The sequence below is a fragment of the Somniosus microcephalus genome, chromosome 32 (genome assembly GCF_052327205.1).
Source record: "Somniosus microcephalus isolate GS21.2 chromosome 32, FLI_Smic_1.0, whole genome shotgun sequence".
NCBI classification, from domain to species: domain Eukaryota; kingdom Metazoa; phylum Chordata; class Chondrichthyes; order Squaliformes; family Somniosidae; genus Somniosus; species Somniosus microcephalus.
In genome coordinates this window covers 36,473,050-36,496,481 of record NC_141018.1, presented here as the reverse complement: position 1 = coordinate 36,496,481, position 23,432 = coordinate 36,473,050, and the positions used below count along the sequence as shown (strand labels likewise).

Here is a 23,432-nt window from a genome sequence, read left to right as displayed (position 1 = left end):
TCTTGTCTCACAGCGTGCTCCCATACCATCACTCAATCAGAACGTAACCCCTTGTTTTCGAAGGGTCACTGTACCTGGGTCCCTCTTGTGAATTCTGATCATTTCCTGCTCCTATTAGTTAAGCCCACGCCCCAAATGTGCTTCGAGAGGCATCTTGTGTTCATATTAATACAGAGAGATGTGCTGACACTCCCAGTGCGGTACTGAGGGAGCGCTGCACTGTCTGACGCGCTGTTTCGGATGAGACATTAAACCGAGGCCCCGTCTGCTCTCTCGGGTGGATGTAAACTATTTCAAAGAGTAGCAGGGGAGTTCTCCCGGTGTCCTGGTCAATATTTATCCCTCAATCAACATCACTAAAACAGATGATCTGGTCATTAACACAATGCTGTTTGTGGGAGCTTGCTGTGCACAAATTGGCTGCCGTGTTTCCTACATTCCAACAGTGACTGAACTTCAAAAAGTACTCATTGGCTGTAAAGCGCTTTGGGATGTCCTGAGGTTGTGAAAGGCGCTATAGAAATGCAAGTCTTTCTTTTAAAAAGGTTAGTGGTGGGGGTGGGGGGTGGCTGTGCAAAGGCAGTGGCTTCTAGAAACTCCATTACCTCCCCATATTCTGTTTGTTGTAATGTTTGGACGGTCCGATGGTTGTTGGATACTCTGTGTGGTGTTCACACGCCTCTGCAGAATACTTCCCCAGAACTGTTTGAGGACACTGATAGCCAGTTAACACATCATCTCCAGGGTAGTTATGAAGAGCGGGTCAGGTTCTGTTTTGGACAAGACCGAATTTTCAAACCACCAGCAAATAACTTGGCCATTTCGACCACAGTGCGAATGTTTCTGAATTGTGGCCAACCCCTTCTGGACCCGTGCCCAACCCACCAAACCAGCCCGATCCCACGGCTCGTAGAATGTGCGTGTATTGGCAGCAGGTAGCAGCCTGCAGCCACGTAATTCACCCGACAAAGAGCAAAGCATAGGTTTTAATACTGGGACCCCTGACCCCAGGAGCTCAGTGGGATCGTCAGCTTTCTGTGCTTCCCTTTCTTTGTTGAGTTTCAAGCACCTTGTTTCTGTTTACCTCTGAATAGCTGACCTATTCTGAAAGTTAGGACTCTTGAGTCCCTGGGAGTGTGTCAGCATTTACAGGGGGGTCCCGGCAGTGTGTCGGTATTTACAGGGGGTTCCTGGGAGTGGGTCGGTATTTACAGGGGGTCCCTGGGAGTGTGTCGGTATTTACAGGGGGGTCCTGGCAGTGTGTCGGTATTTACAGGGGGTTCCTGGGAGTGGGTCGGTATTTACAGGGGGTTCCTGGGAGTGGGTCGGTATTTACAGGGGGTCCCTGGGAGTGTGTCGGTATTTACAGGGGGTCCCTGGGAGTGTGTCGGTATTTACAGGGGGGTCCCGGCAGTGTGTCGGTATTTACAGGGGGTTCCTGGGAGTGGGTCGGTATTTACAGGGGGTCCCTGGGAGTGTGTCGGTATTTACAGGGGGGTCCCGGCAGTGTGTCGGTATTTACAGGGGGTCCCTGGGAGTGTGTCAGTATTTACAGGGGGTCCCGGGGAGTGTGTCAGTCTTTACAGGGGGTCCCGGGGAGTGTGTCAGTATTTACAGGGGGTCCCTGGGAGTGTGTCAGTTATTTACAGAGGGTCCCGGGGAGTGTGTCAGTCTTTACAGGGGGTCCCGGGGAGTGTGTCAGTCTTTACAGGGGGTCCCCGGGAGTGTGTCAGTATTTACAGGGGGTCCCCGGGAGTGTGTCAGTATTTACAGGGGGTCCCCGGGAGTGTGTCAGCATTTACAGGGGGTCCCCGGGAGTGTGTTAGTATTTACAGGGGGTCCCCGGGAGTGTGTCAGTATTTACAGGGTTCCCTGGGAGTGCGTCGATATTTACAGGGGGTCCCCGGGAGTGTGTCGGTATTTACAGGGGGTCCCCGGGAGTGTGTCAGTATTTACAGGGGGTCCCCGGGAGTGTGTCTGTATTTACAGGGGGTCCCCGGGAGTGTGTCAGTATTTACAGGGGGTCCCCGGGAGTGTGTCAGCATTTACAGGGGGGTCCTGGGAGTGCGTCGGTATTTACAGGGGGTCTCTGGGAGTGTGTCAGCATTTACAGGGGGTCCCCAGGAGTGTGTCAGTATTTACAGGGGGTCCCCAGGAGTGTGTCAGTATTTACAGGGGGTCCCCGGGAGTGCGTCAGTATTTACAGGGGGTCCCTGGGAGTGCGTCAGTATTTACAGGGGGCCCTGGGAGTGTGTCAGTATTTACAGGGGGTCCCTGGGAGTGCGTCAGTATTTACAGGGGGTCTCGGGGAGTGTGTCAGTATTTACAGGGGGTCCTGGGAGTGTGTCAGTATTTACAGGGGGTCCTGGGAGTGTGTCAGTATTTACAGGGGGGCCCCGGGAGTGTGTCGGTATTTACAGGGGGCCCCGGGAGTGTGTCAGTATTTACAGGGGGTCTCTGGGAGTGTGTCAGTATTTACAGGGGGGTCCTGGGAGTGTGTCAGTGTTTACAGGGGGTCCCTGGGAGTGTGTCAGTATTTACACGGGGTCTCCGGGAGTGTGTCAGTATTTACAGGGGGTCCCTGGGGGTGTGTCAGTATTTACAGGGGGTCCCTGGGAGTGTGTCAGTATTTACAGGGGGTCTCGGGGAGTGAGTCAGTATTTACACGGGGTCTCTGGGAGTGTGTCAGTATTTACAGGGGGTCCCTGGGGGTGTGTCAGTATTTACAGGGGGTCCCTGGGGGTGTGTCAGTATTTACAGGGGGTCCCTGGGAGTGTGTCAGTATTTACAGGGTCTCGGGGAGTGAGTCAGTATTTACAGGGGGTCTCGGGGAGTGAGTCAGTATTTACAGGGGGTCCCTGGGAGTGTGTCAGTATTTACAGGGGGTCTCGGGGAGTGAGTCAGGTCCCCGGGAGTGTGTCAGTATTTACAGGGGGGTCCTGGGAGTGTGTCAGTATTTACAGGGGGTCCCCGGGAGTGTGTCAGTATTTACAGGGGGGTCCCGGGAGTGTGTCAGTATTTACAGGGGGTCTCGGGGAGTGAGTCAGTATTTACAGGGGGTCCTGGGAGTGTTGTCAGTATTTACAGGGGGGTCCCGGGAGTGTGTCAGTATTTACAGGGGGGTCCCGACCGTGTGCCAGCATTTACAGGGGGATCCCGGGAGTGTGTCAGTATTTACAGGGGGTCCCCGGGAGTGTGCCAGTATTTACAGGGGGTCTCTGGGAGTGTGTCAGTATTTCCAGGAAGTTTCAGGAATGTCTCAATACTTGCAGAGGGTCGGAAGTATATTGATATTTGCGGGAAGACTGCAGCGTTACGTCTGAGGTTGCATAGGGTCCTGGGAGTGTGGTGTTATTTGCAAAGGGTCCCCCACACAGAGAAGTTTCAAAACCCTGATGGAAACCAGCTGAACCGCAGCAAACAGATGGTGTCAGTGACTCGGGAAAGGTTGGGTCTGTGAATGTAATGTCGGGCTGCAGCTGTGATTTTAATCAAAGTGAATGCAGAGAGGGAGTGCTGTGCATTTGGACTCTGCATCTCAGTGTAGCTGGCTAGATTGAGCTAAAATCGTGCATATATGTCGTCTTCTGTAGGAAACCATCCTTTGAGTCCTTTCTGTTACATCTGTCGTAAACCAGCACAGCAGGGAGGAGTTGGGTCTGGTTGACAGTTTAGATGTGTAACACATAGAGCAAATGAATACATCAGTGCCAGATCTGTGTAGACAGCACAGTGGTTAAAGGTCAGTCTCCAGTTAAGCATAGAAACATAGAAGATAGGAGCAGGAGTAGGCCATTCGGCCCCTCGAGCCTGCTCCACCATTCAATGAGATCATGGCTGATCATCCAAATTCAGTACCCTGTCCCTGCCTTCTCCCCATATCCCTTGATCCCTTTAGCCTCAAGAAATATATTTAATGAACTGGCCTCCACCACCCTCTGTGGCAGAGAATTCCACAGGTTCACCACTCTCTGGGTGAAGAAATTCCTCCTCATTTCAGTCCTAAATGGCTTACCCCTTATCCTTAGACTATGACCCCTGGTTCTGGACTCCCCGGCCATCAGAAACATCCTTTCTGCATCTAGTCTGTCCAGACCTGACAGAATTTTATAGGTTTCGATGAGATCCCCTCTCAATCTTCTAAACTCCAGTGAGTATAAGCCCAATCGACACAATCTCTCCTCGTACATCATTCCTGCCATCCCAGGTATCAGCCTGGTGAATCTTCGCTGCACTCCCTCCATGGCAAGAACGTCCTTCCTCAGGTAAGGTGACCAAAACTGCACACAATACTCGAGGTGCGGTCTCACCGAGGCCCTGTAAAACTGCAGCAAGACATCCTTGTTCTTGTACTCGAACCCTCTTGCTACGAAGGCCAACATACCATTTGCCTTCTTAACCGCCTGCTGCACCTGCATGCTTACCTTCAGTGACTGGTGCACAATAACACCCAGGTCTCTTTGCACTTCCCCTTCTCCCAATCTATTGCCATTCAAATAATAATCTGCCTTCCTGTTTTTGCCACCAAAGTGGATAACCTCACATTTATCCACATTATAGTGCATTTGCCATGTTTCTGCCCAATCACCCAACCTGTCCAAATCGTACTGGAGTTTCACGACATCCTCCTCACAGCTTACCCTCCCACCCAGCTTTGTGTCGTCTGCAAATTTGGAGATATTACATCCAATTCCCTCGCCCAGATCATTAATCGATACAGAGTAAAGCTCCCTCTACACTGTCCCATCAAACACTCCCGGGGCAGGTACTGCACGGGTTAGATACAGAGTAAAGCTCCCTCTACACTGTCCCATCAAACACTCCCAGGGCAGGTACAGCACGGGTTAGATACAGAGTAAAGCTCCCTCTACACTGTCCCATCAAACGCTCCCAGGGCAGGTACAGCATGGGTTAGATACAGAGTAAAGCTCCCTCTACACTGTCCCATCAAACACTCCCAGGGCAGATGCAGCATGGGTTAGATACAGAGTAAAGCTCCCTCTACACTGTCCCATCAAACACTCCCAGGACAGGTACAGCATGGGGTTAGATACAGAGTAAAGCTCCCTCTACACTGTCCCATCAAACACTCCCAGGGCAGGTACAGCACGGGTTAGATACAGAGTAAAGTTCCCTCTACACTGTCCCATCAAACACTCCCAGGGCAGGTACAGCACGGGGTTAGATACAGAGTAAAGCTCCCTCTACACTGTCTCATCAAACACTCCCAGGGCAGGTGCAGCACGGGTTAGATACAGAGTAAAGTTCCCTCTACACTGTCCCATCAAACACTCCCAGGGCTGGTACAGCACAGGTTAGATACAGAGTAAAGCTCCCTCTACACTGTCCCATCAAACACTCCCAGGGCAGGTACAGCACGGGTTAGGTACAGAGTAAAGCTCCCTCTACACTGTCCCATCAAACACTCCCAGGACAGGTACAGCATGGGGTTAGATACAGAGTAAAGCTCCCTCTACACTGTCCCATCAAACACTTCCAGGGCAGGTACAGCACGGGTTAGATACAGAGTAAAGTTCCCTCTACACTGTCCCATCAAACACTCCCAGGGCTGGTACAGCACGGGTTAGATACAGAGTAAAGCTCCCTCTACACTGTCCCATGAAACACTCCCAGGGCAGGTACAGCACAGGTTAGATACAGAGTAAAGCTCCCTCTACACTGTCCCATCAAACACTCCCAGGGCAGGTACAGCACAGGTTAGATACAGAGTAAAGCTCCCTCTACACTGTCCCATCAAACACTCCCAGGGCAGGTACAGCACAGGTTAGATACAGAGTAAAGCTCCCTCTACACTGTCCTAATAGTTTGCCTCCGATCCACCCTCGGAAAATTACTTTCTACTTCACCAGCTTTTTGTTTGTGGGATTGTACCCAGCAAAGGGCACCTTCAGGAAAGGGAGGAACTCATTTTAAATAAACACAGTGCGAGTGTAATGCAGGGTGCTGGTATCCACTCATCTCGTGCCTTGATCAATTCAGTTCACAGGACCAGTGCAGTCTGGATGTTGCACTAACATTCTTCTTCAAAGCAAATCACGTCTGGTGGTGCCGTTTCTTTCGCTCTGCCTCCCTTCGCTCCTGACAAACTGTAGACCGCACTAGATTGCAGCTGTCTCCCTTTCTCTCTCTCTCTCTCTCTCTCTCTCTCTCTCTAATACACTCGTAGGTGGAGAGTCAAAGTGAATCAAGACCTCTGTTTGTGTCCCTTTTCTCTGCTTTGTAAAGGAGCATCCCGCCATGGGGCAGTGAGGAGAAACCGCCTGGATTGAGACTGATCTCGGCCCTCAGCAGGTGACACATTTTCACAATCTTACTCCTCAACGGCATCTCGGGGCTCTCTCTGCCTATAGAATTATGGCCCGCTTTTTTCAGTCGGGTCTCCTGCTGTTCCAGTTCTGGGATATTAAGGACTGTGCTCCCTGGAATCAGCAGGCCTCTGTAATATCAGCGGTGTGTTACTTTGAATTCTCGTGGACCAGCAGTAATCTCACTATTTCCTTGATTTCCCCCCCTCCCCTTACTGCTCACCTACCTGCCCCCAAGCCAGTGCTGGTCAGAACAGCAAGGAGCTCAGGTTACTTTCCAAATACTCGAGATTTTGCTAATGATTTCGCAGTTTTGTTTGTGATTTATAGGTACGGTCACTATTCAGTGAAGGCAATTCATGGGATCGAGCAGATGGCAAGAGAGAGCGTTCTCCCTTCGATCCGTGTGAATCGTGTTCATTAACGCAATAAAAATCAGTGCATCGTTAACAAAATCCCGAGTGTTGGCGGCTCTGCTTCCCCTCATGTTTGGGAGCACTAAGGGAGCGCTGCACTGTCAGAGGTGCCATCTTTCGGGTGAGACGTTAAACCGAGGCCCCGTCTGCCCTTTCGGGTTGACGTAAAAGATCCCACGGCCACTATTTCGAAGAAGAGCAGGGGAGTTCTCCCCGGTGTCCTGGGCCAATATTTATCCCTCAATCACCATCATTAAAACGGATTATCTGGTCGTTATCACATTCTGTTTGTGGGAGCTTGCTGTGCTCAAATTGGCTGCCACGTTTCCTATATTACAACGGTGACTACACTTCAAAAAAGTACTTCAAGCGCTTTGGGACGTCCCGAGCTCGTGCAAGGCGTTATAAATGCAATTCTTTTTATTTTATTTTCTCTCACTCTCCTCGTCACTTCTGCAGGACAAACTCGGACTCCGCTCTGCACACCAGTGCTCTGAATCCAAATCCGCAGGACGCCTTCATGGGAGGGAACCAGTTGTTTCCACAGCAGGACCGGCGGCATGGTGAGATCACGCAGACTTTCTCCTGACCATCTGGAATGTTTAGTGTCCTGGGTTTGGAGAGGTGGGGGGGGGTGTAGATTGAATAGAATGGGCCTAAATAATCTGGAGTTTAGAAGAAAGAGAGGTGATCTCATTGATTCTGAGAGGGCTTGAAAGAGTAGATGCTGAGAGGATGGAGAGCCTAGAACTAAGGGCCACAGTCTCAGGATAAGGGGTCGACTATTTAGGACTGAGATGAGATGAGAAATTTCTTCACTCAGAGGGCGGTGAATCTTTGGAATTCTCTGCCCCAGAGGGCTGTGGATGCTCAGTCGTTGAGTATATTCAAGACAGAGATCGATAGATTTTTGGACTCTCGGGGAATCCGAGGGATATGGGGATCGGGCGGGAAAGTGGAGTTGAGGTAGAAGATCAGCCGTGATCTCATTGAATGGCGGAGCAGGCTCGAGGGGCCGAATGGCCGACTCCTGCTCCTATTTCTTATGTTCTTATCAGTTGGGGTTCCCGCTCTTGTTCTGCTGGGAGATGCGTGCGTGTGGTTATCGGGTGAAGGCGGGTTTGAGCTCGGCTGTGATGCTTTTCACGGTGGAATAGCCTGCCAGCAATCATTGTTCAGGAAGAATAGTCTCTTGAGTGAGGTGGCAGTGGACTTCTCGTGCTCGTGAAGCTGCCCAGGTCGGGTATCGTCCGGAGAGAAGGGAGTCAAAGAGAGAATATATATACAGGAAACTCTCGATTTACCGGCACCTAAATAACCGGAAATCTCTGTTAACCGGCAAAATTCAGGAGTAGGTTCAGGTAAGTTTTACTTCATATTAGTGGCCGTTCCTGGATCTGTGGCTGTGTAACCGGGGTTCCTACACTTGTTGCTAAGCAACAGGGACGCTTGGTCTGTGGCCGGAGTTCCTGCAGCTGTTGCTAAGCAACAAGGAAGCCTGGATTTGTTGCTGTGTACGGAGCTCTCGTACCTTTTAACTATACCTCTCTTTAATCCGGACTTTTTGATAAACCGGCACCACGCCGGTCCCGTCGGTGCTGGATAATAGAGTTTCCTGTATAAAAAAAACATTTTCTTCTCGCCCAGTGACATTTTGCTGGAGTAAAGTTTATATTTTTGTTTGCGCTCCAGAAAGGTCAGACTATAGCCGGGATTCACCTTGTGGAAATGATGATACTCTGTGACTGTTAGCTGGTTGGTGACGCTCTCCGCTATGTGATTGTGTTCTCTTTATATTCGCAGTAAACTATGAGATGGACAGTCTGGGGGAAGGTGAGTCCTCATCGACCTCGTTTTGTTGCGAGTTCACGTGCAGGCTGAAGTCATTTCAAAGGGTTGGAAATATTGCCAAGGACTCCACGCCCGGCACCTGAGGGCCATTCAGATGGTTGCGTCCCAATTGAGAGCTTGCTTGCTGTCTTACTCCTGGACCGTGACTTCAATCCGTTTCTCTCACTAGAGGTTCATGAGCTGGGGACATGCTGCTGGGCTGGTTTAATAGGAATGAGCGGTGGGGAGTTGGTGGGGATGGTGTACTGTAAGGATGAGATCCAGTGGCTGAGGAGCCTTCATCCGAATCCATCTTGTTACCAACAAGTGGAGTAAAAATGCCAGCGCCCTTTATAGTCACAGTAATAAAGGTTGCTGCTTAACTACATACTGATATCCACCACATTTCTAACTCGCTGTGTAAAAAGTGCTTTGAGACACTTTGACGTGAAAAGCTCCAAGTAATTAAAAATGTTACTTAACAGGTGAGAGTGTTACAAACAGGCTGCAGACTCTGAATGAATCATTTCCAAACTACCAACCTCGCCCACCCCTTTCCCAGAATCTTTAAAACTTGGATTTCTTTTGATTGCAGGATTCTGTGTGAAGTCAGCCAAGCTTCTTGAAATAAATATGATTCCCTCGATGCCTCAGTGGGTAACCGCACCCTCCACTGCGGATCCACACTGGCCAGCGGTGTTCCTGGTTCCATCCTCAGCCTGTGCTGAAATAGCTGGTCTCTCCGGCTGTGGTGCCGACCCATACAGAGCAGGAAGAGCCCAGCTCCCTACTGCGCTGCGTTAGCTGATCACTGCCAGTGTAGAAGTTAGGGCTGCTGCAATTGGTCTTGCCCCTCTCTGACCCAGGGATGGATGGCAAGACCAACCAGGGTTACTGTTCATCATCACTGACTGACTCACAAATGTTGCTGAATGGTGCACAGATAAGGACAGGATTAGGGGCTGCTGTGGTGCCCCCCCCCACCCGCCATGGTCCATTAGCCATCCAGTGTTCACTGTGCAGGCTTAGAGGTATAGAACCTTGGTTAGACCGCACTTGGAGAACTTTGCGCAGTTCTGCTCTCCACATTATAAAAAGGATATAGAGGCATTGGAGAAGGTGCACGAAAGATTCACGAGGATGATACCACAGCTAAGAGGTTATAATTATCAGGAAAGGCTGAACAGGCAGCGGCTATTTCTCTAGAAAGCAGAAGGCTGAGGGGGTGACCTGATCGAGGTCTTTAAAATAATGGAAGGGTTTGATGTGTAGACGTAGAGAAGATCTTTCCACTTGTGGGGGAGACCAGAACTAGGGGCCATCAATATAAACTAATAAATCCAGGAGAAACTTCTCTCCCCAGAGAGTGCTGAGAATGTGGAACTTGCTAACACAAGGCAAATTTGAGTATATTCAGGGCTGAGATAGATTGATTTTTGGACTCTAGGGGAATCGAGGGATATGGGGATGGGGTGGGAAAGTGGAGTTGAGGTCGAAGATCAGCCATGATCTTATTGAATGGCGGAGCAGGCTCGAGGGGCCGCGTGGCCTACTCCTGCTCCTAATTCTCATGTTCTTAAATAGAAGCGATGCATTTAAGGGGAAGCTAGATAAGTACATGAGGGAGAAAGAAATAGAAGGCTATGCTGATAGGGTGAGATGAAGAGGGTGTGGGAGGAGGCTCGTGTGGAGCATAAACACCGGCACGGACCAATTGGGCCGAATGGCCTGTTTCTGTGCTGTGCAAGAGGACTGGCAGCACCCATGGAGCGATAGCTTAGGAAGGGACAGAACTTTTGAGAGGCGCTGTGCATTTAAAAATAAAAAACCCACTTAGCAGCCAGTGGCAGTTCGATGATGGTGAGTGACCACCTGTCGAACTCACTCTTCAGTAACGGAGGAAAACCTAGAGTTTGCTTTCAACCGAAAGATCTCTGGCTGCCCCCAGATTACATTCCTGTCAAACTGTAGCCATGATCTGCCAGGGTCCTTTAGCCGGGCTCTCACCCTTATTCCTTGTCGAGCTGATCGCACTCGCAGAGCTTTCCTTCTCCTAAAAAGTTTGCAGCAGGGATGATTTTCCCCTTTTAAAGAGTTGGTTTTTTGCATGTGTTGACAGAGTGTAAATAATTTATTCAAGGGGCGCTGATGCTTTGCGGAGTTCTCTCCGAGACTAAGCTTCCTACATCACCCGGAATAAAAACATTACATTTAGGCGCAACCTGGGCTTCGAGTTAATCGATACACTGATCGATTAATTATTTCAGTAATCGATTCAATGTTCGATTATGAAATTGTTTCATATTATCCAAATCATTTCGTTTTATTTTTCTTAAAAATTTTTTTTTGTTTCCAATCTTATTTTTTCCACCATCCTCATTGCATTATTAATAGATTACTGCTTTTTATTCAGTCTTTTCATTCCCGGTCCTGACAAACGAAGACAGTCTCTTAAAGCTGAACAAACCTTTACCAAAACAACTGTGGGAAGCCAAGAAGGTGAGTGGTAGATTGCAACAATGACTGGTTTTAGCAAACATCGCCACTGCTTCGAGTTTCTGCACCTTTCTGTTGGAATCCACAATCCCATGCTTCTTTTGTGTAGCTTCCTCATACCATTCCCACTCGGTGCTGGCTCCTCCGCTGTGACAGGGCTCGAATTTTACACAAATGAAACTTGCAAAACAGTTGTGAAATATTAGGGTTTTTTTGTAGGGTGGGCAGGGCAGGGGGGGGTGGGGGATCCACCAGTTTTAATTCTGCCGTTAATGGTTACAAACCTGACGTATTAGTGTCTGCAGAAAATTCTGGAAATACTCAGTGGGCCAGGCAGCATCTGTGGAGAGAGAAACAGAGTTAACGTTTCAGGTCGAAGACCCTTCGTCAGAACCATAATTCCTGGGAAACATTCCAGACCTCAATGAAGCGAGTATTGGTGAGAGGGCGTGTTACATAGAATGTACAGCATAGAAACACAGCATTCGGCCCAGCTGCTCCACACCAGCCTCCTCCAACCCTATCAACATGTTCTGACGAAAGCTCATCGACCTGAAACGTTGACTCCGTTTCTCTCTCCACAGATGCTGCCTGACCGGCTGAGTGTTTCCATCAGTTTCTGGTTTTATTTCAGATTTCCAGCATCCGCAGTATCTTGCTTTTGTATTAATGTCTGCGCTGAGCATCTGCAAATGTTTGTTTTCTCTCCTCCCTCCCCCCCCCCCCCCCCTTCTTGGGGATCTGAGATGAAGGGCCCCAAGTGCTGGACGCCATTCAGGTCGAGAAGAGTTGGAGAGAAGGTGAAGTCAATCGGGGGACATAGCGGTTAGGTGACGCCAACTTGGGTTTTAAAAGCCTGGAGAATGTTGGAGGAAGGGAAGATGCAGGCAGAGGAAGGAGTGTCTGTTTTATGGCCCTGAGAGAGAGAGAATTAATTGGAGAGCAGTCTTGATTTCAGCACAGTGAGGATGGAGGGCGGAGGAAGTGTGGGACAGAGGATCTGGGGGTAGGGGAAACGAGAGGAATAGTAACTATTATTGTTTAAATAGGAAGGGAGAGGAGAAGGACCATGATAAAGACAGAGTTTGGAAGCCATAGATAAGGAAGGAATCACTTATCTGTTGACTAGTTTTATTTTAAATTATGTCAGGGTATCAAGTGATGTGGATGGACCAAAGGCAGGTGGATGGAGTTGAGGTACAGATCAGCCATGATCTGATTGAATGGCAGAACAGGCTGGAGGGGCTGAATGGCCTCCACCTGTTCCTGTGTTCCAAGTGGTGTTGGCTGCTGGACGAGCCTCCCCCGATACGGCTGTGGTAGCCGAGCTTTACAGAGAGTCGGCAGTTGTTGAGGGGACAATAAGTGTTTGGACAAAAGCGGAAACTAGTTCTTTGCAGATAGCTTCAGCAATTGGTGTAAAAAGTTCGATTTTAAAGAGCCCACAAACTTAAAAATAAAGTCGCAAAATGTTGGAAATTGACAGCGGGGCAGTGGGTATCTGATACCGAGATCTGCCGACCTGTCTCCTCTTTGTACAGATGCAAACTGACTGGCTGTGTGTTCCCAGCATTTTCTGTTTGGATTTCAGATTTCCACCTGTGTGTGTGTTTGCTGCTTCCCCTGTCTTGTCGCTGGCCCTGACCCGAGCGCGCTCCAGCATTATTTCCCCTGAAATAAAGCGCACTAAGGAAGGGGCTCTGAGCGAGACTTTATGCAAGTCAAGGGCCGAAAGTGCATGCTGCTTTCCTGGTCGAATAGCTGAAGTTAAGACAAACAGGAGCGAGAGTTACCTCTTTCCTCACGCCTTTTACACGCAGGTGTTGGGTTGTTCTCCGTTGCGGCTAAAATGTTGAACTGCCGAAGTTCCTCTCGTAGACCTCGGGCACGCGAGATGATGCGGATTTATCCTTTTGCTTGCTCTGTTCCTCAGGTTCAATCCCTGTCGTCTCGTCCCAAGTCCTGTGAAGTCCCTGGCATCAGGTGAGTGGATTTTTGTCCCCTTGGGATTGACTCGCAACGTGTCCTGACCCAACAGTTCCTCCCTCAACCAGAAGCAGATTAGCTGGTCACTCCTCTCGCTGATGAGTGAGCGTGGGATCTTGCTGTGTGAAAATGGCCACTGCGTTTTGCCTCCGTGATAATAGTCACTTCACTGCAAAAATAATGCACATGTGCCGTGCTTTTAAGATGTAATGAGATGCTGCATCGATGCAAGTGTTGCTATGAAATGTTTCCCTCATGGGGGAATCTAGAACGAGGGGGCATAGTTTCAGAATAAGGGGGCACCCTTTTAAATCGGAAATGAGGAAGAATCTCTTCTCTGAGGGTCGTGAATCTTTGGAATTCTCTACCCCGGAGAGCTGTGGAGGCTGGGTCATTGAATATATTTAAGGTGGAGATAGACAGATTTTTGAATGATTAGGGAGTCGAGGGTTATGGGGAGCGGGCAGGGAAGTGGAGTTGAGGCCAAGATCAGATCAGCCATGATCTTATTGAATGGCGGAGCAGGCTCGAGGGGCCGAGTGGCCGACTCCTGCTCCTACGTCTTATGTTCTTATGAAATTTTGACTGTTGTTCCTTACCCAGTATCTATCCATTCCCCCACCTGTATGGTGCTATGTGATCTGTGCTGCAACACATCACAGGCTAATGATATAGGGACAGCTGTTCTTTGAAACGCTGTAGAATCATTGCCACAATTCAAGCTATGCTTAGGGTGTGGTTCCACTCCAAGTACCTGCCAAGAGCAAGAGGGAACAAGCAGACCCGAGTTATACCGTCAGCTCTGCCTTGTTCTCTCACTCAGGATAATGAAGTTCTTCGAAATAACAACAGAAAACGCTGGAAAAACTCAGCAGGCCAGGCAACATCCGTGGAGAGAGAAATAGAGTCAACGTTTCAGGTCGAAACCCTTCGTCAGAACTGAGAGAAAAAGGCAGGAAATGAAACATTAAAAGGCAGTTTGGGGGCTGGAAATGGGGGAGGGGATGAAAGAACAAAAGGGAAGGTCTGGGAGGTGAAGAGACATTAAGAGATATTCAAGACGAGACGAGATGGTAATAGGACAGGTAAAGAGACAAAAGATGGCTCTCGATGAAGTGTGAAATGCGCTGGCAGAGTGAGAGACAGCTGCCATGTGGGGGAGAGAGAAAGGGAAAAGGCACAAACCAAAGGTGTGGTTAAAAAATATAATAGGGGCCGAGGTAATGATCTGAAATTATTGAACTCGATAATTGGAACATGAGGTGCTGTTTTCCAGCCCCCAAACTGGCCTTTTAATCTGTTTCATTTCCTGCCTTTTTTTCTCAGTTCTGAATCTAGGCCAACACCACAGTGCAGTACTGAGGGTGTGCAGCATTGGCGGAGGAGCAGTACTGAGGGCGTGCAGCATTGGCGGAGGGACAGTACTGAGGGTGTGCAGCATTGGCGGAGGGACAGTACTGAGGGCGTGCAGCATTGGCGGAGGGACAGTACTGAGGGTGTGCAGCATTGGCGGAGGGACAGTACTGAGGGCGTGCAGCATTGGCGGAGGAGCAGTACTGAGGGTGTGCAGCATTGGCGGAGGGACAGTACTGAGGGTGTGCAGCATTGGCGGAGGAGCAGTACTGAGGGTGTGCAGCATTGGCGGAGGAGCAGTACTGAGGGTGTGCAGCATTGGCGGAGGGACAGTACTGAGGGTGTGCAGCATTGGCGGAGGGACAGTACTGAGGGTGTGCAGCATTGGCGGAGGGACAGTACTGAGGGTGTGCAGCATTGGCGGAGGAGCAGTACTGAGGGTGTGCAGCATTGGCGGAGGGACAGTACTGAGGGTGTGCAGCATTGGCGGAGGGACAGTACTGAGGGTGTGCAGCATTGGCGGAGGGACAGTACTGAGGGTGTGCAGCATTGGCGGAGGAGCAGTACTGAGGGTGTGCAGCATTGGCGGAGGGACAGTACTGAGGGTGTGCAGCATTGGCGGAGGGACAGTACTGAGGGTGTGCAGCATTGGCGGTGGAGCAGTACTGAGGGTGTGCAGCATTGGCGGAGGGGCAGGACTGAGGGCGTGCAGCATTGGCGGAGGAGCAGTACTGAGGGTGTGCAGCATTGGCGGAGGGACAGTACTGAGGGTGTGCAGCATTGGCAGAGGGACAGTACTGAGGGTGTGCAGCATTGGCGGAGGGGCAGGACTGAGGGTGTGCAGCATTGGCGGAGGAGCAGTACTGAGGGTGTGCAGCATTGGCGGAGGGACAGTACTGAGGGTGTGCAGCATTGGCGGAGGGACAGTACTGAGGGTGTGCAGCATTGGCGGTGGGACAGTACTGAGGGTGTGCAGCATTGGCGGAGGGACAGTACTGAGGGTGTGCAGCATTGGCGGAGGGACAGTACTGAGGGTGTGCAGCATTGGCGGAGGAGCAGTACTGAGGGCGTGCAGCATTGGCGGAGGGACAGTACTGAGGGTGTGCAGCATTGGCGGAGGGACAGTACTGAGGGTGTGCAGCATTGGCGGAGGGACAGTACTGAGGGTGTGCAGCATTGGCGGAGGAGCAGTACTGAGGGTGTGCAGCATTGGCGGAGGGGCAGTACTGAGGGTGTGCAGCATTGGCGGAGGGACAGTACTGAGGGTGTGCAGCATTGGCGGAGGGGCAGTACTGAGGGTGTGCAGCATTGGCGGAGGGGCAGGACTGAGGGCGTGCAGCATTGGCGGAGGGACAGTACTGAGGGTGTGCAGCATTGGCGGAGGAGCAGTACTGAGGGCGTGCAGCATTGGCGGAGGGACAGTACTGAGGGTGTGCAGCATTGGCGGAGGGGCAGTACTGAGGGTGTGCAGCATTGGCGGAGGGGCAGGACTGAGGGCGTGCAGCATTGGCGGTGGAGCAGTACTGAGGGTGTGCAGCATTGGTGGAGGAGCAGTACTGAGGGTGTGCAGCATTGGTGGAGGAGCAGTACTGAGGGTGTGCAGCATTGGCGGAGGGGCAGGACTGAGGGTGTGCAGCATTGGCGGAGGAGCAGTACTGAGGGTGTGCAGCATTGGTGGAGGAGCAGTACTGAGGGTGTGCAGCATTGGCGGAGGAGCAGTACTGAGGGTGTGCAGCATTGGCGGAGGGACAGTACTGAGGGTGTGCAGCATTGGCGGAGGGACAGTACTGAGGGTGTGCAGCATTGGCGGAGGGACAGTACTGAGGGTGTGCAGCATTGGCGGAGGGACAGTACTGTGGGTGTGCAGCATTGGCGGAGGGACAGTACTGAGGGTGTGCAGCATTGGCGGAGGGGCAGGACTGAGAGCGTGCAGCATTGGCGGAGGGGCAGGACTGAGGGCGTGCAGCATTGGCGGAGGAGCAGTACTGAGGGTGTGCAGCATTGGCGGAGGGACAGTACTGAGGGTGTGCAGCATTGGCGGAGGGACAGTACTGAGGGTGTGCAGCATTGGCGGAGGGACAGTACTGAGGGTGTGCAGCATTGGCGGAGGGACAGTACTGAGGGTGTGCAACATTGGCGGTGGAGCAGTACTGAGGGTGTGCAGCATTGGCGGTGGAGCAGTACTGAGGGTGTGCAGCATTGGCGGTGGAGCAGTACTGAGGGTGTGCAGCATTGGCGGTGGAGCAGTACTGAGGGTGTGCAGCATTGGTGGTGGAGCAGTACTGAGGGTGTGCAGCATTGGCGGAGGGACAGTACTGAGGGTGTGCAGCATTGGCGGAGGGACAGTACTGAGGGTGTGCAGCATTGGCGGAGGAGCAGTACTGAGGGTGTGCAGCATTGGCGGAGGAGCAGTACTGAGGGTGTGCAGCATTGGCGGAGGGACAGTACTGAGGGTGTGCAGCATTGGCGGAGGGACAGTACTGAGGGTGTGCAGCATTGGCGGAGGGGCAGGACTGAGGGCGTGCAGCATTGGCGGTGGAGCAGTACTGAGGGTGTGCAGCATTGGCGGAGGGACAGTACTGAGGGTGTGCAGCATTGGCGGAGGAGCAGTACTGAGGGTGTGCAGCATTGGCGGAGGGACAGTACTGAGGGTGTGCAGCATTGGCGGTGGAGCAGTACTGAGGGTGTGCAGCATTGGCGGAGGGACAGTACTGAGGGTGTGCAGCATTGGCGGTGGAGCAGTACTGAGGGTGTGCAGCACTGGCGGAGGAGCAGTACTGAGGGCGTGCAGCATTGGCGGAGGAGCAGTACTGAGGGTGTGCAGCATTGGCGGAGGAGCAGTACTGAGGGTGTGCAGCATTGGCGGAGGAGCAGTACTGAGGGTGTGCAGCATTGGCGGAGGGGCAGTACTGAGGGTGTGCAGCATTGGCGGAGGGACAGTACTGAGGGTGTGCAGCATTGGCGGAGGGACAGTACTGAGGGTGTGCAGCATTGGCGGAGGAGCAGTACTGAGGGTGTGCAGTACTGAGGGTGTGCAGCATTGGCGGAAGGACAGTACTGAGGGTGTGCAGCATTGGCGGAGGGACAGTACTGAGGGTGTGCAGCATTGGCGGAGGGACAGTACTGAGGGCGTGCAGCATTGGCAGAGGGACAGTACTGAGGGTGTGCAGCATTGGCGGAGGGGCAGTACTGAGGGTGTGCAGCATTGGCGGAGGGGCAGGACTGAGGGCGTGCAGCATTGGCGGTGGAGCAGTACTGAGGGTGTGCAGCATTGGCGGAGGGACAGTACTGAGGGTGTGCAGCATTGGCGGAGGGACAGTACTGAGGGTGTGCAGCATTGGCGGAGGAGCAGTACTGAGGGTGTGCAGCATTGGCGGAGGGACAGTACTGAGGGTGTGCAGCATTGGCGGAGGGACAGTACTGAGGGTGTGCAGCATTGGCGGAGGGACAGTACTGAGGGTGTGCAGCATTGGCGGAGGGGCAGTACTGAGGGTGTGCAGCATTGGCGGAGGAGCAGTACTGAGGGTGTGCAGCATTGGCGGAGGGACAGTACTGAGGGTGTGCAGCATTGGCGGAGGAGCAGTACTGAGGGTGTGCAGCATTGGCGGAGGGACAGTACTGAGGGTGTGCAGCATTGGCGGAGGGACAGTCCTGAGGGTGTGCAGCATTGGCGGAGGGACAGTACTGAGGGTGTGTAGCATTGGCGGAGGGGCAGGACTGAGGGCGTGCAGCATTGGCGGAGGGGCAGGACTGAGGGCGTGCAGCATTGGCGGAGGAGCAGTACTGAGGGCGTGCAGCATTGGCGGAGGGACAGTACTGAGGGTGTGCAGCATTGGCGGAGGGGCAGTACTGAGGGCGTGCAGCATTGGCGGAGGGGCAGGACTGAGGGCGTGCAGCATTGGCGGAGGAGCAGTACTGAGGGCGTGCAGCATTGGCGGAGGGACAGTACTGAGGGTGTGTAGCATTGGCGGAGGGGCAGGACTGAGGGCGTGCAGCATTGGCGGAGGAGCAGTACTGAGGGCGTGCAGCATTGGCGGAGGAGCAGTACTGAGGGTGTGCAGCATTGGCGGAGGGACAGTACTGAGGGCGTGCAGCATTGGCGGAGGGGCAGGACTGAGGGCGTGCAGCATTGGCGGAGGAGCAGTACTGAGGGCGTGCAGCATTGGCGGAGGGACAGTACTGAGGGTGTGTAGCATTGGCGGAGGGGCAGGACTGAGGGCGTGCAGCATTGGCGGAGGAGCAGTACTGAGGGCGTGCAGCATTGGCGGAGGAGCAGTACTGAGGGTGTGCAGCATTGGCGGAGGGACAGTACTGAGGGCGTGCAGCATTGGCGGAGGGGCAGGACTGAGGGCGTGCAGCATTGGCGGAGGAGCAGTACTGAGGGTGTGCAGCATTGGCGGAGGGACAGTACTGAGGGTGTGCAGCATTGGCGGAGGGGCAGTACTGAGGGTGTGCAGCATTGGCGGAGGGACAGGACTGAGGGCGTGCAGCATTGGCGGAGGAGCAGTACTGAGGGCGTGCAGCATTGGCGGAGGGACAGTACTGAGGGTGTGCAGCATTGGCGGAGGGACAGTACTGAGGGTGTGCAGCATTGGCGGTGGAGCAGTACTGAGGGTGTGCAGCATTGGCGGTGGAGCAGTACTGAGGGTGTGCAGCATTGGTGGTGGAGCAGTACTGAGGGTGTGCAGCATTGGCGGAGGGACAGTACTGAGGGTGTGCAGCATTGGCGGAGGGACAGTACTGAGGGTGTGCAGCATTGGCGGAGGAGCAGTACTGAGGGTGTGCAGCATTGGCGGAGGAGCAGTACTGAGGGTGTGCAGCATTGGCGGAGGGACAGTACTGAGGGTGTGCAGCATTGGCGGAGGGGCAGGACTGAGGGCGTGCAGCATTGGCGGTGGAGCAGTACTGAGGGTGTGCAGCATTGGCGGAGGGACAGTACTGAGGGTGTGCAGCATTGGCGGAGGAGCAGTACTGAGGGTGTGCAGCATTGGCGGAGGGACAGTACTGAGGGTGTGCAGCATTGGCGGTGGAGCAGTACTGAGGGTGTGCAGCATTGGCGGAGGGACAGTACTGAGGGTGTGCAGCATTGGCGGTGGAGCAGTACTGAGGGTGTGCAGCACTGGCGGAGGAGCAGTACTGAGGGCGTGCAGCATTGGCGGAGGAGCAGTACTGAGGGTGTGCAGCATTGGCGGAGGAGCAGTACTGAGGGTGTGCAGCATTGGCGGAGGAGCAGTACTGAGGGTGTGCAGCATTGGCGGAGGGGCAGTACTGAGGGTGTGCAGCATTGGCGGAGGGACAGTACTGAGGGTGTGCAGCATTGGCGGAGGGACAGTACTGAGGGTGTGCAGCATTGGCGGAGGAGCAGTACTGAGGGTGTGCAGTACTGAGGGTGTGCAGCATTGGCGGAAGGACAGTACTGAGGGTGTGCAGCATTGGCGGAGGGACAGTACTGAGGGTGTGCAGCATTGGCGGAGGGACAGTACTGAGGGCGTGCAGCATTGGCAGAGGGACAGTACTGAGGGTGTGCAGCATTGGCGGAGGGGCAGTACTGAGGGTGTGCAGCATTGGCGGAGGGGCAGGACTGAGGGCATGCAGCATTGGCGGTGGAGCAGTACTGAGGGTGTGCAGCATTGGCGGAGGGACAGTACTGAGGGTGTGCAGCATTGGCGGAGGGACAGTACTGAGGGTGTGCAGCATTGGCGGAGGAGCAGTACTGAGGGTGTGCAGTACTGAGGGTGTGCAGCATTGGCGGAGGGACAGTACTGAGGGTGTGCAGCATTGGCGGAGGGACAGTACTGAGGGTGTGCAGCATTGGCGGAGGGACAGTACTGAGGGTGTGCAGCATTGGCGGAGGGGCAGTACTGAGGGTGTGCAGCATTGGCGGAGGAGCAGTACTGAGGGTGTGCAGCATTGGCGGAGGGACAGTACTGAGGGTGTGCAGCATTGGCGGAGGAGCAGTACTGAGGGTGTGCAGCATTGGCGGAGGGACAGTACTGAGGGTGTGCAGCATTGGCGGAGGGACAGTCCTGAGGGTGTGCAGCATTGGCGGAGGGACAGTACTGAGGGTGTGTAGCATTGGCGGAGGGGCAGGACTGAGGGCGTGCAGCATTGGCGGAGGGGCAGGACTGAGGGCGTGCAGCATTGGCGGAGGAGCAGTACTGAGGGCGTGCAGCATTGGCGGAGGGACAGTACTGAGGGTGTGCAGCATTGGCGGAGGGGCAGTACTGAGGGCGTGCAGCATTGGCGGAGGGGCAGGACTGAGGGCGTGCAGCATTGGCGGAGGAGCAGTACTGAGGGCGTGCAGCATTGGCGGAGGGACAGTACTGAGGGTGTGTAGCATTGGCGGAGGGGCAGGACTGAGGGCGTGCAGCATTGGCGGAGGAGCAGTACTGAGGGCGTGCAGCATTGGCGGAGGAGCAGTACTGAGGGTGTGCAGCATTGGCGGAGGGACAGTACTGAGGGCGTGCAGCATTGGCGGAGGGGCAGGACTGAGGGCGTGCAGCATTGGCGGAGGAGCAGTACTGAGGGCGTGCAGCATTGGCGGAGGGACAGTACTGAGGGTGTGTAGCATTGGCGGAGGGGCAGGACTGAGGGCGTGCAGCATTGGCGGAGGAGCAGTACTGAGGGCGTGCAGCATTGGCGGAGGAGCAGTACTGAGGGTGTGCAGCATTGGCGGAGGGACAGTACTGAGGGCGTGCAGCATTGGCGGAGGGGCAGGACTGAGGGCGTGCAGCATTGGCGGAGGAGCAGTACTGAGGGTGTGCAGCATTGGCGGAGGGACAGTACTGAGGGTGTGCAGCATTGGCGGAGGGGCAGTACTGAGGGTGTGCAGCATTGGCGGAGGGACAGGACTGAGGGCGTGCAGCATTGGCGGAGGAGCAGTACTGAGGGCGTGCAGCATTGGCGGAGGGACAGTACTGAGGGTGTGCAGCATTGGCGGAGGGGCAGTACTGAGGGCGTGCAGCATTGGCGGAGGGGCAGGACTGAGGGCGTGCAGCATTGGCGGAGGAGCAGTACTGAGGGCGTGCAGCATTGGCGGAGGGACAGTACTGAGGGTGTGTAGCATTGGCGGAGGGGCAGGACTGAGGGCGTGCAGCATTGGCGGAGGAGCAGTACTGAGGGCGTGCAGCATTGGCGGAGGAGCAGTACTGAGGGTGTGCAGCATTGGCGGAGGGACAGTACTGAGGGCGTGCAGCATTGGCGGAGGGGCAGGACTGAGGGCGTGCAGCATTGGCGGAGGAGCAGTACTGAGGGCGTGCAGCATTGGCGGAGGGACAGTACTGAGGGTGTGTAGCATTGGCGGAGGGGCAGGACTGAGGGCGTGCAGCATTGGCGGAGGAGCAGTACTGAGGGCGTGCAGCATTGGCGGAGGAGCAGTACTGAGGGTGTGCAGCATTGGCGGAGGGACAGTACTGAGGGCGTGCAGCATTGGCGGAGGGGCAGGACTGAGGGCGTGCAGCATTGGCGGAGGAGCAGTACTGAGGGTGTGCAGCATTGGCGGAGGGACAGTACTGAGGGTGTGCAGCATTGGCGGAGGGGCAGTACTGAGGGTGTGCAGCATTGGCGGAGGGGCAGGACTGAGGGTGTGCAGCATTGGCGGAGGAGCAGTACTGAGGGTGTGCAGCATTGGCGGAGGAGCAGTACTGAGGGCGTGCAGCATTGGCGGAGGAGCAGTACTGAGGGTGTGCAGCATTGGCGGAGGGGCAGGACTGAGGGCGTGCAGCATTGGCGGAGGGGCAGGACTGAGGGCGTGCAGCATTGGCGGAGGGGCAGGACTGAGGGTGTGCAGCATTGGCGGAGTTGCCATCCCTCAGATCAGATATTAACACTTCAGGTGGTGGTCAAGATTCCAGCGCACGATACAGAGATGAGCAGGGTGTTCCCCTGGTGCCCGGGCCAATGGTTCTGCCTCAACCTAAAACAGATTAACTGTTCATGTGTCTCACTGGCCATGGGATCTTGCTGTGTGGGAAATAGCTGCTGCTATTGACTATTGTTATGTCGGCACATTATTGAAAAAGTAAATCACATGTCAAGTGCTTTCAGATGTGACGAGATGCAAGCTATTCGATTTAAACTGAGCATTTTTTGTTTTTTTGATTCCCTCCTCCCAGTATCTATCCATCCCCGGACCAGAATGTCGGGTTGTCACATTTTCAAGGGTCACTAAACACAGGAGGGTCTCTGCCCGACCTCACGAACCTCCACTTCCCGTCTCCTCTGCCGACCCCTCTGGACCCCGAGGACGGCGCCTTCCCCAATATCAGCGGAGGCAACAGTACCGGCAACCTGGCCGCCACCATGACACACCTGGGCATCAGCAACTCCCAAGGTGAGAGGAGCTGTTCGCGTGGTTGAGGTTTGATCGACGCTGCTTTAACTAGCCAGCCTTTCTTGTTTTTCATTTATGGAGAAATCTCGGTGAAGGGCCAAGGCCCATAATCCAGGACACCCCCAAAAGAGCAGGAGCCAAGATTGGGACCATCGGGGAGCAACACGTGGGTGGAAAAGCCTGAAGGGTGCTGGAGGAAGGGAAGACTGAGTATTTCCACAGTTAAACCCTCAGTACGTGAGGCTATTCACCACACAACCAGCTCGCGTCTGAGCAAGGATTTGCCTACAAACAGAACTATTAACACACAAGCTCACCCCAAGGTATGATGGATAAAGGCATCCCTTATCCGTACGGACTAGAAGGGGCCTGGTTCGATTGCCAATTGGTGCTGATCTCAGCTAGGAGATCAGTTCTGTCACTGCCTTGACCTCCGAGCTCCTGGGATAGTGAGCGAGAAAATAAATCAGCCTGGGAACTCGCTCCTTATCCCAGCGACGCCTGGAAACTGACTGTGGGTGGATATTGGGGGAAGATGCAGGAAATCGGGCTGACTCCCTGTCCCGATGGGCAACAGCTACAGTCTGCCACCTCACCCGAGTGGACATTCCTCACACACGAGTCCAGTCAGTGAGGGGCTCGGTGACCGTGTAGGATATCGCAGCCCTGTCTGACGGCCACACACCAGCCTTG

The 23,432-nt window shown here is 53.8% G+C and overlaps 1 protein-coding gene across 4 annotated transcripts in view; it reads left to right on the top strand.

Annotated features, from left to right (window-relative positions):
• crtc3 (CREB regulated transcription coactivator 3) overlaps positions 1 to 23,432 on the top strand; it is a 104,140-nt gene that overhangs the window by 61,429 nt on the left and 19,279 nt on the right. For 2 of the 4 annotated variants that reach the window (XM_085972432.1, XM_085972430.1), the window contains exons 5-10: positions 6,247 to 6,312; positions 7,202 to 7,305; positions 8,546 to 8,575; positions 10,986 to 11,071; positions 13,002 to 13,051; positions 22,522 to 22,739. In XM_085972432.1, the coding sequence (XP_085828558.1) occupies positions 6,247 to 6,312; positions 7,202 to 7,305; positions 8,546 to 8,575; positions 10,986 to 11,071; positions 13,002 to 13,051; positions 22,522 to 22,739 (554 nt within the window). The remainder of the gene's footprint in view (positions 1 to 6,246; positions 6,313 to 7,201; positions 7,306 to 8,545; positions 8,576 to 10,985; positions 11,072 to 13,001; positions 13,052 to 22,521; positions 22,740 to 23,432) is intronic. The other 2 variants (XM_085972431.1, XM_085972433.1) reach the window with 1 other exon arrangement.